At 44.7% G+C, this 17,532-nt stretch overlaps 1 protein-coding gene across 5 annotated transcripts in view; it reads right to left on the bottom strand.

The window, feature by feature from the left end:
• The window catches only part of LOC147901269 (transcription factor-like protein), a 75,748-nt gene extending 58,959 nt beyond the window's left edge, over positions 1–16,789 (bottom strand). For 2 of the 5 annotated variants that reach the window (XM_087375882.1, XM_087375884.1), the window contains exon 1: positions 16,397–16,787. In XM_087375882.1, the coding sequence (XP_087232008.1) occupies positions 16,397–16,509 (113 nt within the window). In that variant the 5' untranslated portion in view covers positions 16,510–16,787. Of the gene's footprint in view, positions 1–16,396 lie in introns of all 5 variants that reach the window. The other 3 variants (XM_087375886.1, XM_087375885.1, XM_087375883.1) reach the window with 3 other exon arrangements.
• Between the last annotated feature and the right edge of the window lie 743 nt (positions 16,790–17,532).

Raw genomic sequence — 17,532 nt, 5'->3', positions numbered from 1 at the left:
TACCTAAGCTTGTTGTGATACGCGGTGATCGGAGCATTCCAGGGATTCCGTTAATCTCTCATATTCAAGCGGGTCGCACCGCCCGCAAGGGTGCCATGAGTGCACTTATCTACCAAATTACTGCAGTTCAAGCCACTCCTCCGATGGGGTAAGCAATGGTGGATCCGTTAGACATCGACCAATAGAGGGTACGCACAGCGGAACACTGATAGAATTGCACAAGAGCTCACACAGTGTGGTGTGGGGTGTGGAATCACAAACTTCTTTAACTTATGTGCATCAGATAGATGCGTAGACTCATCAATAGACAATGAACAAGCCAGATAGACAAACCACCAAAATAATATATTTCCGTCCAAAGCTATGGACACAATACAAAAGAGATAGATCCAGAGTCCCACCAATGGTGTGGTCCTCTGATCTTACCACAAGGTACTCCTCCTATCTGCTGGCTATCTCTAGACTCGAGCCTGCGTGCTCCACCTCGAGCGTATGTAGACTTTCCGTCTAGATCTCAGCTTCTTGCTGCCCTAGAAGACAGCCGAAAATCCCAGCCCTCTGTGAGCTGAGTCTGCAGCTCTTCTTGTTCTCCTCTACCTCCTGAATGTAGGCCTGAGAAGTGTAAGCTTCTGCTCTTGCTGCTCCCAAGTGTGCTGGCTGCTGGATGATAAAATGAGTCCTAGGGCCTCTCCTTTTATAGCCCCCAAGGGCTGCTGAATAGAACCAACCAGTCTGGCCGACCAGACTGGTCTGTAAAAGCCGACTAGGTTGGCTGGTCTAACCAGCCCTATAAAAGGGCTTTTGCCAGGCCCTTTTTGGGCTGTTGCTTCTGCCATTGCAGGAGCCTCTTGCAGGCCTTTTTACCTGCCCTCTGCCCCTTCCTTTTGCAGCCCTCTGCAGGCTCTCTTTGGCCCGCCATGCTGTGCCATATCTAGGGCCTTCTGCAGGTCGCTTTCCTACCCACGAACCCCACCACCTCGCTTGCCACACAGGCGCCTATCTCCTGGCAATACCCTGCCATCTGGTGCTGCTCCAAATATACATCTACTGTCACCAATTGGGGCTGCTCCCAAGAAAATAAAGAATAATCATTATTAGAATTGACTTTCGTCAAAGAATGGTTAAGTTAATTAACCAAGAATACGTTTTATTGTTTTACTTTTGCTTTGCATCAGTAAAAAGAGAACTGTGGGGACGCCCACAAGGGACTAGAAATAGTCCAAGAACTAGAATGCATGCATTAGACTAACCTTTAATGGGTTAAAGTGTTAAATGTTGTTTGTGGCAATGTGTAGGACCAAGGAAAGTGCAAAGAAGCCCTAGAATTAGGGGAAAAGTGCAAAAAGCAGGTCCTACCAAAGGCAAAAAGCATCCAAAAAGTGGGCGCTTATATGGAGGAGGGCCCCAGCTAGGCAAACAAGTAGAAAAAGCAGCGCAATTCTCAAGAAAAGCCCTAAAAGCAGCAGAAAAAGCTAGAAAGCTTGGTTTTTGTATAAAAGTAGCTTTTAGGAAGAACAAAAGCATAAAATAGCTTTTAAAAAGCACTAAAGCTAGAAAGAGCTTTCAAAAAGCAGGTTTAGCTTTTTGCTAGGCCAAGTTTATAAAAGAAGAGCCAAAGAGCTCAAGATCATTCAGTTTTGTACTCAGTTCATGCTCTTGTGAAGAGCCAGTTGTACAAAGACTATTTTCTATTGCAATAAAGACCTTCGGGGGGAGTCAGCCCTTCTTTCTGGCCCCTAGTGTTGTATTCTTGCTTCTCTCCCTCATCTCCCAACTACTCTACTTGTTGGCAATCATGTTTGAACAAGCTCTTCAAAGTTCCCACGCTTTGTTCAAGTTCCGGTTACAGATTCTAATGCAGGAGCAAATAGCGATTTCTCTTACAGAGTCTGTCTTGGATTGCATGCCAGGATCTTGAGCCCGAGAGTGTTTCCTTTGCTGCGATTCTGTGCCAGAGTGTTCCCTTTGCTGCGATTTTGGATTCTACGCGTGGATTAAAGCCTGTAAACACCTGCAAGCCGTGCCCAGGAGCCCAGGAGGAATTTGCAATTGGTTTGAGGGTTGTTCTTTGGTTTAGTTACGGTTTCAGTGGTATCAAAGCCAAGGTTGGTTGCTCTCTTTGGTGACCACGATCCAAGAAGCTTGCAGGCTCAGAGATTCGCAAGCCCTTGCTATATCTGCATATTTATGGTCCGGACTCCTTTGCGACTGGTTTGAGGGCTGTTCTTTGGTTTAGTTACGGTTTCAGTGGTATCAGAGCCAAGGTTGGTTGCTCTCTTTGGTGACCACGATCCAAGAAGCTTGCAGGTCGGAGATTCGCAGGCCCTTGCTGTATCTGCATATTTCTGGTCCAGAGTCCTTTGCGATTGGTTTGAGGGCTGTTCTTTGGTTTAGTTACGGTTTCAGTGGTATCAGAGCCAAGGTTGGTTGCTCTCTTTGGTGACCACGATCCAAGAAGTTTGCAGGCCCTTGCTGTATCTGCATATTTCTGGTCCGGACTCTGCGGGACTCCCCCGACAATTGGTTGCACCATACAACTAAAAGCCACTCCCACCCTTACTTCATCGCGCATCGGGCCGGCTCCCGTCTTCACCCGTATGCATTTACTACCTCAAGGAGGAGTGGAGCTCTGCAAATAGTTGTGTCAGAACAAGAAGTCATGGTTTCGGAGCAAGGGAGTCGATTCAGCTTTCAAGAAGCAATCTAAGGGACCTAAGGACGATCTTTGTGAAGAATTCATGAAAGAAAAGATCAAGGAGTTCTAGATTCTTAAGAAGAAACCTCGATTTCAGCAATTATTCGAGGAGATGATGTCCTATCCAAGGTCAAAGACACGAAAAGAAAAGGGAGACAAAGAACTTTCTCATACTTCTCCATCGAAAGAGTCTTCTAAGCATTCTCCTTTCTCTAGGGAGAATTCACGGAGTCCTGCATCACGCCAGAAGCGCCAAACTTCAAGAAAACGAGGGAGGAGTCTGAAGCCACACGGGAGACGAAGTCGAAAGCATGGAAGGAGAACTCCCAGTTCAAGCCCATCTTCTTCTAGTTCTTCTTCATCTTCTTCTTCTTCCAATTCCTCGTCTTATTCTAAATCCCGAGGACGCTCCCGTCATAAGCGCAGAAGAGGATCCAGATCTCGAAGTAAGGATTTCAAGGAAGGAGGTAAGTCTGTCAAGTTCAGTGCTTTTGATGGAAAGTATGGAGCCACTGAGAAAGCTTTGCGGTTCATCCGTCAGTTTTACATAGCCTTCAAAACAGGGCACTATCGCGAGAAGTCCAAGTTAAAGATTGTGAGTCTTCATTTGACAAATAGTACCACTGCTTGGTGGGGAGCTCTTCTTGTTGCGGAAGAATCTCCAAAGACTTGGAAAGAATTCAAGAAGCAGTTCTATGAACAGTTCTTGCCTAAGAATTTCTATACAGCATGGGAAAGTGTGTGCATGGCAGCCACTGACACCATCGACACATATAATCAATTTTGCCATTCTTTTTTGGAACAATGACAACGGGGGACACCAAGTCTATATGTTTGATTCCATAAATGACTCCCGTGTTGATTCAAATCACGCCCTTCAAAGAAATTTCAGAAAAAACAAAGCTTCGGAAGTATCGAGCGGGATTGCTTCCCAACATACGGACTCAAGTAAGCATTGATCCAAAGAAGACGAAGCTCCAAGATTTGATGCATTCAGCTTCAGTGGTTGAACTGCTAAGGGAAGATCTTCTCCAGACTATGGTAGAAAAAGGAAGGGTGTGAGGGTTGTACCACCAACTCAAGATTCAAAAAAATTTCAGCCTCAGAAGCCAAGGGTACTTTCTTTGATGACATTTTGGTCTTTACTGTGTTTCAAGAACTCATAAATCATAAGCTTTTTATAAATGCCAAAAAGAGTGAATTCTTTCTTGACGAGATTCATTATCTGGGATTCGAATGGATCCAGCTAAACTAAGAGCTATACAGGAATGGCCAGAGCTCACCACGGTACATGAAGTACGCAGTTTTCTTGGACTTTGTTCTTATTACAAACGCTTCATCAAACACTTTGCTGACATAGCAGCCCCCTTACATGATTTGACCAAGGAAAACGTAGTCTTCAGGTGGGGAGAAAGACAAAGGATAGCTTTTAATGCTCTCAATGAAAAGTTAACAACTGAGCCCATTCTCATTGTTCCAGATTTACAGAAATCATTTGATGTGGACTGCGATGCATGTGGAGAATGTGTGGGAGCTGCTCTTCATCAAGAAGGCCGAGTCATTGCTTATGAAAGCCGGAGGCTACATGGTGCAGAGATGTTTCTCGGTGTTTATGAGAAAGAGATGTTAGCAGTTATTCATGCTCTAACTATTTGGAAGCAATCCCACTTCTTGTAACAGTCGCTTCTTCTATTGCAAACATTATGTTCAGCTCTCTTGCTTCCTACTCTCTCACTCTCTTGATTGCTAACATTTGGTATCAGAGCACAGACAAATGCTGAATTTCAGATTCCGGCCTCTTCAGATCATGTGTTGAAGGGGATGCTTCCTATAGTTCCCCCGCTAAAAATCAGAATTTACAGCAACCTCCACCAGCTCCACAAGTACAGATTCAGCCCCCAGCTGAATTGGTACAACCTCAGCATGTGGATGAAGTTGTCAGGCAAGAAATTCAAGAACAGCCCCGCATTGGTTGCTTCAGACTCTCAGGGAGAGTAGGCTCGAAGCTCCATTGCCTGGCAGAACTCGTAGTGCATTAAGGCACATGGAGGGAGCTCATTCAATTGAATCAGCTTATCCAGGTACTCTTCTTGATGAGGAGGAGCCTGAGACATTTGAAGAAGCAAAAGATAATGTGCATTGGATGAATGCCATGCACGATGAGTTGCAGTCCATTCATAAAAATCAGACTTGGGATGTTGTGGATTTGCCACCAGGTAAGATGACAACCATCAGGTCGGTTATAGCCATGGCTGCAAATTTTGAATGGAATGTTCATCAGTTGCACAGTAAAACAGCTTTCCTTAATAAAGACTTGCTGGAAGAGGTTTATGTCAAACAACCTCCGGGCTTTCAAATTTCAAAAAATGCACTTCAGGTATGCAAGCTGAATAAAGCTTTATATGGGCTGAAACAAGCCCCACGTGCATGGTATGCCAAAATTGATGCCTTTCTGACCAGAAAGGGTCTGCACAATAGTCCAACTGAGAGCACCCTCTACATCAAGAAGGATGGGGGGGATATTCTGGTCATCATTCTTTATGTAAATGACATGCCGCTCACCGGATCAAATGAGGAAGGAATTGCAGATTTCAAGACCCAATTGAAAGCTACATTTGATATGTCAGACTTGGGCTTGTTACATTTCCTTTTGAGGATCCCGTTTATTCAAGAGAAACGTGGCATTAGACCAGGTATGTTCAAAAGCTCTTGGACAAATTCAACATGCATGATTGCAAGCCTATGTCCACTCCCATGGAGCCGCGGCTGAAGCTTACAATGCATGATGCAGGTGAATCAATTGATGTCACACTCTATAGTTAGGCTGTTGGATGCCTCATTTATCTCTGCAATACACGACCTGATATTCCGTTTTCAGTTTCTCAGGTGAGCAGGTATATGCACAGCCCAAAGATTATGCATTGGCAGGCTATAAAACGCATCTTCCGTTACTTGCAAGGTACAAAGTCTTTTGGCTTGATGTTTCCCAGGGGGGGTGACTTGCAGATGCATGCTTACAGTGACTCAGATTGGCTGGAGACTATGATACTAGGCAGTCGACCAGTGGGAATTGTTTCTTTCTAGGACATGCTTGCATTTCTTGGTTGAGCAAGAAACAATCTACAGTGGCTACCTCCTCATGTGAAGCTGAGTACAGGGCAGCTTTCACAGCAACAGTTGAATGTGTTTGGCTGCGTCGTTTATTTGCTGATCTTCATCTTTCATTGGAGGGTCCTTCTCCGATTCTCACTGATAGTCAGAGTGCTATAGCAGTGGCAAAGAATCCTGTGTTTCATGCTCGCACGAAGCACATTGAGGTTCACTATCACTATGTCAGAGAGAAGTTGCATGCACGAGAGATCAGTATGATCTATGTGTCAACACATGACAATGTTGCAGACATCTTCACCAAACCACTTCCACGTGAAAAGTTTGAGGCATTTCGCAGTATATCCTTTTGGTGATTGATGATTTCCTTATACATGACATCGGCACTGCAGGGGGGTGTTAGAATTATTATTATAATTCAGCAGTGACCAATGTAATGTAATAAGTAGGTTAGGGGCACTTTTCCCTCGTTTAGAGGTTTTTTCCCCTAACCACAGTTAGTTCACTAACTATGGTTAGTGAAGGATAAGGTTTTGTCACTTAGACAAAACCCATCCCACTTCTTGTAACAGTCACTTCTTCTATTGCAAACATTATGTTCAGCTCTCTTGCTTCCTGCTCTCTCACTCTCTTGATTTCTAACAGATATTATGGGCCATTTCGGGTTAGTGAGCCCATAAACGAAGTCGCTTTTCGACTAGAGCTGCCCGAGACTTGGAAGATTCACAATACTTTTCATGCGAGTCTTCTAAAGAAGTATCAAGGACCAGAACCCACAGAACCAATTCAAGAAGAGCCACCCGAGGTGGAAGAGATGGAGGAGATTCTCCAACCAGAACAAATTGTATATCATACAGAAAAGAAAGGACCCAAAGGCAAGGTGATCCGTACATACCTTGTCAAGTTTAAGAACTATTCGGCACTTGATGCCAAGTGGATAGATGAGGACTACTGCTCAGAGTATCCTCAAGTTTTACAATTGTATCAAGAAGCTTTTCAGTTAAGGACAACTGTTTAGAAGCCGAGGCGATGTCACCAGTTGGGGCTTCTCCCAAGAAAATAAAGAATAATCTTTATTAGAATTGACTTTGGTCAAAGAATGGTTAAGTTAATTAACCAAGAATACGTTTTATTGTTTTACTTTTGCTTTGCATCAGTAAAAAGAGAACTGTGAGATGCCCACAAGGGACTATAAATAGTCCAAGAACTAGAATGCATGCATTAGACTAACCTTTAACGGGTTAAAGTGTTGAATGTTGTTTGTGGCAATGTGTAGGACCAAGGAAAGTGCAAAGAAGCCCTAGAATTAGGGGAAAAGTGCAAAAAGCAGGTCCTACCAAAGGCAAAAAGCATCCAAAAAGTGGGCGCTTTTATGGAGGGGGGCCCCAGCTAGGCAGACAAGTTAAAAAAGCAACGCAATTCTCAAGAAAAGCCCTAAAAGCAGCACAGCTAGAAAGCTTGGTTTTTGTATAAAAGTAGCTTTTAGGAAGAACAAAAGCATAAAATAGCTTTTAAAAAGCACTAAAGCTAGAAATAGCTTTCAGAAAGCAGGTTTAGCTTTTTGCTAGGCCAAGTTTATAAAAGAAGAGCCAAAGAGCTCAAGATCATTCAGTTTTGTACTCAGTTCATGCTCTTGTAAAGAGCCAGATGTACAAAGACTATTTTCTATTGCAATAAAGACCTTCGGGGGGGACCAGCCCTTCTTTCTGGCCCCTAGTGCTGTGTTCTTGCTTCTTTCCCTCATCTCCCAGCTACTCTACTTGTCGGCAATCACGTTTCAACAAGCTCTTCAAAGTTCCCACACTTTGTTCAAGTTCCAGTTACAAATTCTAGTGCAAGAGCAAATTGCGATTTCTTCTACAAAGCCTGTCTTGGATTGTGTGTCGGGTTCTTGAGCCCAAGAGTGTTTCCTTTGCTGCGATTCTATGCCAGAGTGTTCCCTTTGCTGCGATTTTGGTTTCTCCGTGTGGATTGAAGCCCGTAAGAGCCTGCAAGCCATGCCCGAGAGCCCAAGAGGAATTTGCAATTGGTTTGAGGGATGTTCTTTGGTTTAGTTACGGTTTCATCTACCACGCTTAAGCTGAGCAGCCATAGCCGACTTCCCGTCCATGAGCTCCATTTGTTGCAGCCCTCCCATGGCTCCTCCAGGTACCTCTCTTTTCTTCATTCCTTGATTCTTGCCCACATGGCAGACATCACCCTACCCATGTGTCAATCTCTCCAGACCCAGGTTCACCCCCCCCATGCTCTCCTCATATGGGGGCTTACAAATGGGGAGGTGACCTTTCCAACACCCCCTCTCACCAACACATCTCGGCCCAGTGCCAACACGTAGATGACGATGCTCCAATAACTCCCTACACTTCGATGTCAAAATATTTTCCTAGCTTTTCATCCAATGGCTCCTGCTCCACCCATTCTAGTTCCACTTCCGCACACCATCCTAGTACACAAGTCCATCTCTAGTAGCACCTCCTGGCACCACCACCTTCAATCACGATCCCGCCTTCAAACTCGAACAATCCAGCTGGCACAATCTTCCAGTTGTCCCCCTCATAATGAGTGAAGAACCTGGAGTATTCCAGGCACCATGCTCTCACGGTCTGTTTCAACCCGTCCTTTCTTTGGCAAGGTCCGCAACCAATGAATATCTCCAGATAACGTGGACCACGAACTCTCACTGAGCTCTCAAACAGGTACTCTTCTGCTTCAATACACCTCGTCCATCACCTTCCAGCAATCTGCGTCCGAGATTTGAAGAAGCACCCACACTTTCCCTTTTGCCTTCAAAGAAGGCCAAGTCCTTCCAATCTCGCATTACTTGAGACAAATGAAGAGCAGAGTCTCTCCACAACATGCTATAAAGCCTCAAATGAAGAACATCAAGTACATACCAGACCCTCGTACTACTTGTGTGCTTGCTCTAAAAGCAAACCATGCACCTCATCAAGGTACATACCAATAGCCCGTGTAATCCTGTACTCTCCCCTTCTAAAGTGCAGCATCCATCTGAACATGAGACCCTAGGGCACGCTAAGAAATCCACCCTCATGTCAGTATCAACAGCCACGCACCTGGAAGATACCAAGCACTCCATGCTGTCCTTCACCTTCACAAGGGTCTCTGACTCCTCGTCGACCCACATCTCAATGTCAAACATCATCGCTGTGGTTTCTAGGTCGGCATATCTGACCTCAGTAACACACGGAGATGTCACCAAGAACAACTCTTCAATTACCACATTTGCTTTGGCTTTTGTGTCACCCTATAAATCTGAGTCGTACTCCTTCCTTTTATTTTTCTGATCCACCTTCTGCGTTCTGCAGTCCATCGCAAAATGACCTGGCGTGTCACAATAGAAGCACTTCTTCTTCTGCTTCCTCTTGGAAGTGTCCTCGCATAATCAAAGTCGTCTTTCTTGGACTTGCCACCATTAGGCTTGCCCTTCCCTTTGCCAGCGTAATCCTTCACCAGCAGCGCCTTGTCATCTTTGTCGTTGTTGTAGAGCTTCTCCCTAGCTTCCTCCTATAGCAGTAATGGACCCAATTCCTCAAAACTCAGAGGTTTGGGCCTCTGTCCTACTGTCACAGTTGTAACAAAGCTTTTGAAACTCCGAGGTAGCCTCCTCAGTACCATCAAGGCCAAATGGCACGAGTCTACCTTCTGACCAAATGACGCCAATTGATCCCTCACCACCTTGAGTTTCATCAAGTAGTCATGTACTGAATCTCCCTTATCCATATCCAGGTTGTAGAGTTGAAGCTAAAGAAGCAAGATCCAGCTTGTGTTATCTATCGCATACAGATCTTTCACAATGGTCCATGCCTCTACTAACGTGTCGGCCATCTGGATGTGAGGAAGCACAGAATCCGCCGTAGTCCCTATGATCAATGCCAAGGCATGGGCATCTCTGTCTTCCCAAGCTTTGAGCTCCTCTCCATCTACTAGCATGAGTATCTTCCCTTGTTTGTCCACCATATCCTCCGACTTTGCCTCCACTCCCGTTGTAAATTTCCACAGCTTCTGAGCCACTAAATGACTCTGGATCTTCACCTTCCAAATCGGGTAATTTGTCCCATCCAGTTCCCCAAACTCTCCAAAGTTAGGGATGGTGAAAGAAAGAAATCTGGGAGAGGAGGAAGGGAACACAGGGGCTGAAGAGGCTGAAGAGATCGACATCTCTGTTGCTAAACCAAACAGCAAGTCGAACAAAACTCAACCTTCAATAGACCAAAACTCTGAACGCACCTGACTAAACCTGAGTCACCCTCCTTCTCACAGGGTAGGCACAGAGGAAAGGACTCATCAATAGACAATGAACGAGCCAAATAGAGAAACCACCAAATTAATATATTTCCGTCCAAAGCTATGGACACAATACAAAAGAGATAGATCCAGAGTCCCACCAATGGTGTGGTTGATCTTACCACAAGGTACTCCTCCTATCTACTGGCTATCTCTAGACTCGAGCCCGCGTGCTCCACCTCGAGCATATGTAGACTTTCCGTCTAGATCTCGGTTTCTTGCTGCCCTAGAAGACAGCCAAAAATCCCAGCCCTCTGCGAGCTCAGTCTGCAGCTCTTCTTGTTCTCCTCTACCTCCTGAATGTAGGCCTAACGGGGTGTATGCTGCTTCTCCTGCTGCGCAGTTGGCTGCTGGATGATGAGATGAGGCCTTGGGCCTCTCCTTTTATAGCCCCCAAGGGCTGCTGAATAGAACCAACCAGTCTGGCCGACTAGACTGGTTTGTAAAAGCCGACTTCCTATTAAAGGGCTTTTGCCAGGCCCTTTTTAGGCTGTTGCTTCTGCCATTGTAGGAGCCTCTTGCAGGCCTTTTTGCCTGCCCTCTGCCCCTGCCTTTTGCAGCCCTCTGCAGGCTCTCTTTGGCCCGCCATGCTGTGCCATATCCAGGGCCTGCTGCAGATCGCTTTCCTGCCCACGAACCCCGCCACCTCGCTTGCCACACAGGCGCACTTCTCCTAGGAATACACTGCCATCCGGTGCTGCTCCAAACATGCATCTACCAGGCCTGATCCAAGCTGAGCAGCCATAGCCGACTTTCCGTCCATGAGCTCCATTTGTTGCAGCCCTCCCATGGCTCCTCTAGGTACCTCTCTTTTCTTCATTCTTTGGCCCACTTATGCGGCAGAGGAGTCAGCCACGCAGAAGTACATTTGCACACCTATGGCAATGCATAAGCGGACGGCTTTGGCTTCACTTCGCACCCGATCACACCAGCTGCAAATTGAAATAGGAGGATGGAAAGACATGCCAAGAGAGAGCAGAATATGCCAATTATGTGACCAGGGTATGCCAGAAACAGAAGAACACATGGTAATGATATGCCCTTACTATGCACACATTAGGAAAAAGTTCAGCTCTCTTCTTGAGGGACATAACAGACTGGCTGATTTGCTACATAAGGCATCACCCTCAGCTTTGGGAACATTTGTATCTAAGCTTTTCAAGCACAGAAACTCACCTAGACATAAAGGTAGTTTCTCTTATTACCCTCCCCTTTGAGGGAGGAGTCTTTATGTATGTAAGGTTTTGTATTGTTTCAGGTCCCATAGGCCGATTTTTGGTCTTCAAAGGACGATAATATATTCTTCTTCTTCTTCTTCTTCTTTGATTCCTGCACACATGGCAGACATTACCCTGCCCATGTGTCAGTCTCTCAAGACCCAGGTTCACCCCCCCCATGCTCTCGTCATATGGGGCCTCACAAATGGGGAGGTGACCTTTCCAACAAGATCTACTCGAAGAGTTCCAAGACATCATGCTCCGGGATGATCTGCCACGCTAGCTTCCTCCCAACCGACCGGAAGACCATCGCATTGATCTACTTCCAGACTCGACATCTCCGACTAAGTTCCCGTATCAACTTTCAAGTCTATGGAGAGGGAGTTCGAGCAACAATTGTCTCAATTACTACGTGCAATGTTTATTAGACCTTCTATTTCACCTTTCGCTGCACCCATTCTATTTGTGGCAAAGAAGGATAAGTCCGCACGACTATGTGTCGACTACAAAGCACTGAACAAGCTTACAGTAAACAACAAGTTTTCTATGCCCCACATCAAGTACATCTTGGAAGACTCAATGGTGCAAAATTTTTCTCAAAATTTGACCTCAAGAGTGGCTACCACCAAGTCTAGATTTTTGAATGACATCCCAAAGACAGCCTTCCGAACAGAGCGAGCTCATTACGAGTTTGTCGTCATGCCCTTTGGAATAAAGAATGCATAACCAACATTCAACAAGATGATGTCGCGGGTATTTGCAGAGTATATTGGGAATTGCCAATTCATCTTTCTCGATGATATCCTTAGTTTTTCTGCTACAGCCGAGCAGCATATTAAGGATGTGCGAAGTGCCCTACAATTATTGCGTGATAACCAGCTATACCTCAACACAAAGAAAAGTGAATTCGGCCTACTGGAAATTCAGTTTTTGGCCTACATCATTAGTGCTCAAGGGATTCGATTGGATCCAGAGAAGATTTAAGCTATCACAAGTTGGGCTGTCTCAACGACAACTCAAGAGATCTGATCCTTTGTTTACTAAAGGTGGTACAGACACACACACAAAAAGTTCAAGTCACAGGCAAAGCTTTGCAGGCCTTCCATGACTTGCAACGGTTGGCCACGATAGCGCACCAGTTATGAAGATCGCCTCTTGGGATGATCCAATTCTGGTAATCACAAAAGCTAGCAATGTCACCATCGGGGCAGTTTTACAGCAAGAAGATAGGCCCATGGCATATTACAGTGAAAAGCTTAACGATGCCGAAAAGAACTATTCAATTTAATATAGAGAGCTCATCGGTGTCATCCAAGCATTAAAACATTGGAAGCCTTTCCACAGATCACTAAGCCCTTAAGTGACTTCAGACAATGCCTAGTTCACATTGGAACAATCGGCAACAACGGTGGAGCCAGATATTCCAGCAGTTTGCCGAAATGATCGAGTACGTTCCTAGCAAAAACAACCCCGTTGCCGAAGCTCTCAGTTGGAAAGGTTCCATCTAGACCATTGAGCAGGCCACTGTGCTCAAAATCAAAGGAAAGGATCTTGATAGCATGAAGACACAATACGCGGAGTCAGCAGAGTTTGGCACACAGTTCCAGTTAGCCACAACGCTTGCTCCAGGCCAGCTTAGAATTGTAAGATATGCCAAATGGTCAAGGCTTCCCACAAGAAAGCAGCAGGCTTACTTATGCCATTGGCAATCCCTCACGATCCCTTTCAGGACATAGGTATGGATTTCGTGGGACCACTTCCAACATCCGCAGGTACGCGTAATACTCAATGTCTTACGATTGTTTGTCGCTTTAGTAAATATTGTATGCTTATTCCCTGCAAACAAACGGCCAGCGTTGAAGATGTAGCTCATTTGGTTATCAAGTATTGGTATCCCCTTGGAGGGTTCCCAAAGACCATCACATCCGACAGGGACTCCAAGTTTACATCTACTTTTGGCAAGCCTTGTTTGAGAACTTTGGTACTAAGCTGCAGATGTCCAGCGCTTTCCATCCGCAACTGAACGGCGAGACGGAAAAGTATAATGGTATGGCATTTGATATTTTGAAATCATATTGTCATGATGCTCAAGCAAAGTGGAAGCAATTCCTTTCACTTGTGCAGGCCATTTTGAACGATACCTATTCTTTAAGTATTGGTCACACACCTTATGAAGCGGCGTTTGGACGACGGTTTACATCACTCCTCACCCGGATGGTGTCTCCATCTCTTGAAGCCAACAAAACCACCGAATCAATGGCAGAGATTACGGAGTCCTTGAAAAGCCGCATCACCAAATCTCAAGCATCGTACACGCGTCAAGCTAACAAATCCAAAGGAGATGTCAAATATAAAGAGGGTCAAAGGGTGTATTTACACATTATCAAGCAAAGAGGGCAAGCGATGCCCTAAGCTGTCCTTTAGGAGCTTCAGACCATTCCCTATTATTCAAAAGATCAACAATGTCTCAATGAAGTTACGCCTTCCAGACAGTTGGACTATGCACAATGTGTTCCATGTAGCTTGGTTGAAGCCATATTTTGAACCTCCTCTTTCAGAGATTTCTGACGAGCAACAATCTGAAGTTCTTGATGAAGCCAAAATTTTGCAGCCAGAACAGATCCTTCTTCATAAATTCAAGCATGGGTCAGGCCGCAAGATCCGGGAGTTTTACACCAAGTTCCGTGATTGAGGTATCCATGAAGCAGTGTGGTTGGACGAAGATTTTTTCCATGAGTTTTCCCAAATATTGGCGGACTACTTGGAAGCAATGAACCTACCACCAAGTTAAGGAGGGAATGTCACATGCACCCCTGTACTTGGGTGCAAAGTGACACACTGGCTACATCAACAAGTGCATAATAGTTCCCTAACAGGAGATTTTATCGTATGATGTGACCCCTTTGTGAGCCCTTGTCCAGGGACAATCAGGGGCACAAGCTACGTAAGTCGGTCTCTCAGCCTTAGGTCAGGTTAGACAGATTAGTCCTTGTTCATTGGTACCCACTGGAGATAACCTGCATTCTAGTGTGGACGGCACAAGCCTCTCCCTTGCCTTGCAGAAGCATCCTACATCGTCAATGTGGACAGCATCAAGGTCTCAGTATTGGTTGGTGGTGCCTCTCAGGTCTAGGGGTCTGCTATACGTGTGCACAATGAGCTCTTCAGAAGCGTGATTCCGTTCTCTCTCAAAGAGTGTTCTTTGTATTTCTCGGTTCTCGAAGTATAAAGCAAATTCTCTCCTTGATTGGTGGAGGGGAGGGGGCCCTCAGTGGGTACAGGGACCCAATCGGTACTCTCTCTCTCTACCCTCATCTCCTTTCTCTCTCTATGGTGTATAACGCTAACTCCTCGCTAAAGGTTTAAAGAAGGTCTTGCTGTGAATTACACGATCAGATTACCGTTGCATGTTACAATCATGCTTTTTTCTTTAGTTATTCTATTTCATAGCAGCCCATCTTACCACAAACAATGGCTTCTTATATGTCTGGTGGATCCATTGCCCAGAATGGTCCCTGAGCATTGCTAACTCCACTTTTGATGCTTTTTTTACATTTCCCTTTGCCTTTACCATAGCCACGGCTTCAAAGACTTGATCACACCCATTACCATCGGCCTAATCTGAATCATATCTTGCAATGTAGACATGGCAAATATAGACGTCATATTGGTTTGGAGATGAAGTTTTTGTAGGAAGGTGCCAAATAGTTGAGAATGATGGGAATGAGGCTTTCCCTTTGTCATCCTGAATGAGTGGAGCTAACTCTTAATCTGTAACAGCCTGCTTGTATTGCTACCCTCGAAGTCATCCTCCAAGGATTTCTAAGCTAAGAGCTGAGTAATGAGTGGAAATTTACATTGTTCGTGATTATGGACATTGCTTGTCCATCTTTTGTCCATCAATCTTCCATTTTCTTGGCAATTGTGAGGGTCTATGTGTGATTTCAACAATCTTTCATAACCTGCTGCTGAAGACGAGTATTTTCATGGTGATTTCCATAATTGGCAAGTTCCCAATGCCATAGAGACTTTCCTTCACATGAGGCATGAGGCCATACTTGCAAGAAAAAAGACCTATTCCCAGGCTACTACTACAAAAGAACTTAGTAGTTCTCAACAAAGGTGAAAACCATGATGTGGACTCGATGAACTCAATGTGACTATTATAATAATCTTTAATTGTATAATGCCTGCCAGCTTCCTTCCACAAAAAGGTAAAAACAAGACTAAAAACGTCTCATTATGTGTGCTGCTATGTAACCAATGCCAAATCTATAGGGTGGCATCCCAAAGGAAGGGGAGCCACACCATACATGCGACATACATACATAAAAAATAACCAGCTGAACCTTAAATAAAATCGGAGCCCTATAGAGAGCTCTATCCCTGTGTTACCGATCCAGAACCTGCTTCCAAACCACATGTACAAGGTGCAGGATAGCCTCAACAAAACACTTATTGACCGAGCTTCTCAAGCCCAAGATGAAGAAAACTGAATACCAAATTCAACTAACGCAAGAACAAAGCTAGCTGTGGAGGTCTTATTCTGTAGTTTTCCATCTACGGCTTTCAATTTTGAATAAGCCACGATTTCTAGGGAGCATCTACAGCAATCTCTTGTACTTCATTCAACGCCAAGCAACGTGTATCAATATGATTATTAGCCGTCGAGAATCTGTCTATGAATATTTGATGACTTGAGTTCAGTTGAGAACGAAATGTTATTTCACCTAGTGGGTTCTTGGAAGTCCCAAAAAATGCCCTTCGTGATACCAATCGCTTTAATTGGAACGTGTACTTTTTTTTTAAATCAATATCTGCCGAAAAGCTTGTTCTTGTTGCAAGCCTTTACTCTAAAAGTCCTTGCTTTTGTGCCATATTGTGATACACATCCCTCGAAGCTTGCAAGCCCTCCGAAAAGAGATAGTGTATAGCGTTTATCAGATTTGCATCACAAAAAGAGAAAGATCGAACGAAACAAAAGGCAAATTCTACTATTGCGTTTCCTTTCCTTGAGGGTAGTCGAAAACATAGGATACATCCACGAGTAGTTTGCGTGGAATTGTCCTACCTGAAAATGGCCTGGCAAGTCCAATGGCTATCATAGAGGCTATCAAGCTTAGCAGCTGGAAGGTTAGCCACCATGTCCATGAAGTCCCTCGCTGAAAATTTGACATTAGGCATTCTGAGACCTCAGTTCAAACTCTGAGATTTCATGCCCATCAAAGCTGGTGAAAGCGAGGAATCAGGGCAAACGATCAGTGGCCTCTAGACAAGCTCAAACAGTCGAACAGATCCACTTGGATGTGATTTGAGCTTGGCCTTCTTCCACTGTATTGTTATGGAAAGTCTCTAAACGATTAGTTTTTCCCCCCGCCAGCTCATTTGGAAAATTTTATAGAATGGTATGTGCATGTGCAATTCAGCACTAGTACAACTCAACAAAGAAACAAGGTGTGATAATAAATCATTCATAAGGGCTGGCCAAAATCTAAAATACCAAAAGAGGAGACGAATTGGATTTGCAGCTGGAAAAGAGGTGGACAGATGATGAATTGAAAGCGAGCGCGCGCGAGAAAGAAAGAGAGAAAAGAGAGAAGGGGGGGGGAAGAGAGTGGCTAAAAATATGGAGGATTTGTAGAGAAGAAAATAGCAAGTATGATTTTTTGAAAATTGAAAAATGGCGATTTTCGCTTCTTGGGAATCGCCTTCACTTAGACCTGTCTCACGGTGGGCCCAAAAAAAACTTTTATAGAATGGTAGTATTACTGTTAGAACCCGGTAAAGAAGCTAGTACTATGCACCCCTAACTTTTGGCTTATTCATTTTCGAAAATCTACCAACATCATTTAGACCAAGCGGCTTAAACGTGTGGGTCCGATCTTGAGTTCAAGCTCCAACAGCAGTAGCTTAGGATTCTATCTTGATCACCCTGTATGGGGGGGCGCTATTGGCACTTTCAATTTCAGTACAATGCACAAAAAAAAAAGTTTTCCCAAATCTGAACACATTGTATGAGGGATAGAATTTTTCCCCAAAAAAAAGAGAAAAATTTTAGCTTGGTCAAAAGCATACATATCCAATACCAAAGGCATTCGTGGGCCAATACTACGCCACATCTCAACTTTTAATAGGAGCTTGACATGCAAGCATTTCCCCCCCTTTTTTCATGCCTCTTTAGTGGGTCTTTCTTCCCATGGGGGGCTA

This window comes from Dipteris shenzhenensis, chromosome 6 (assembly GCF_047967505.1).
Source record: "Dipteris shenzhenensis isolate YYH24624 ecotype China chromosome 6, Dip_SZ_1.0, whole genome shotgun sequence".
NCBI lineage: Eukaryota > Viridiplantae > Streptophyta > Polypodiopsida > Gleicheniales > Dipteridaceae > Dipteris > Dipteris shenzhenensis.
Note: the sequence above shows the minus strand (reverse complement) of the source record. Positions and strands in the feature narration are given on the sequence as shown.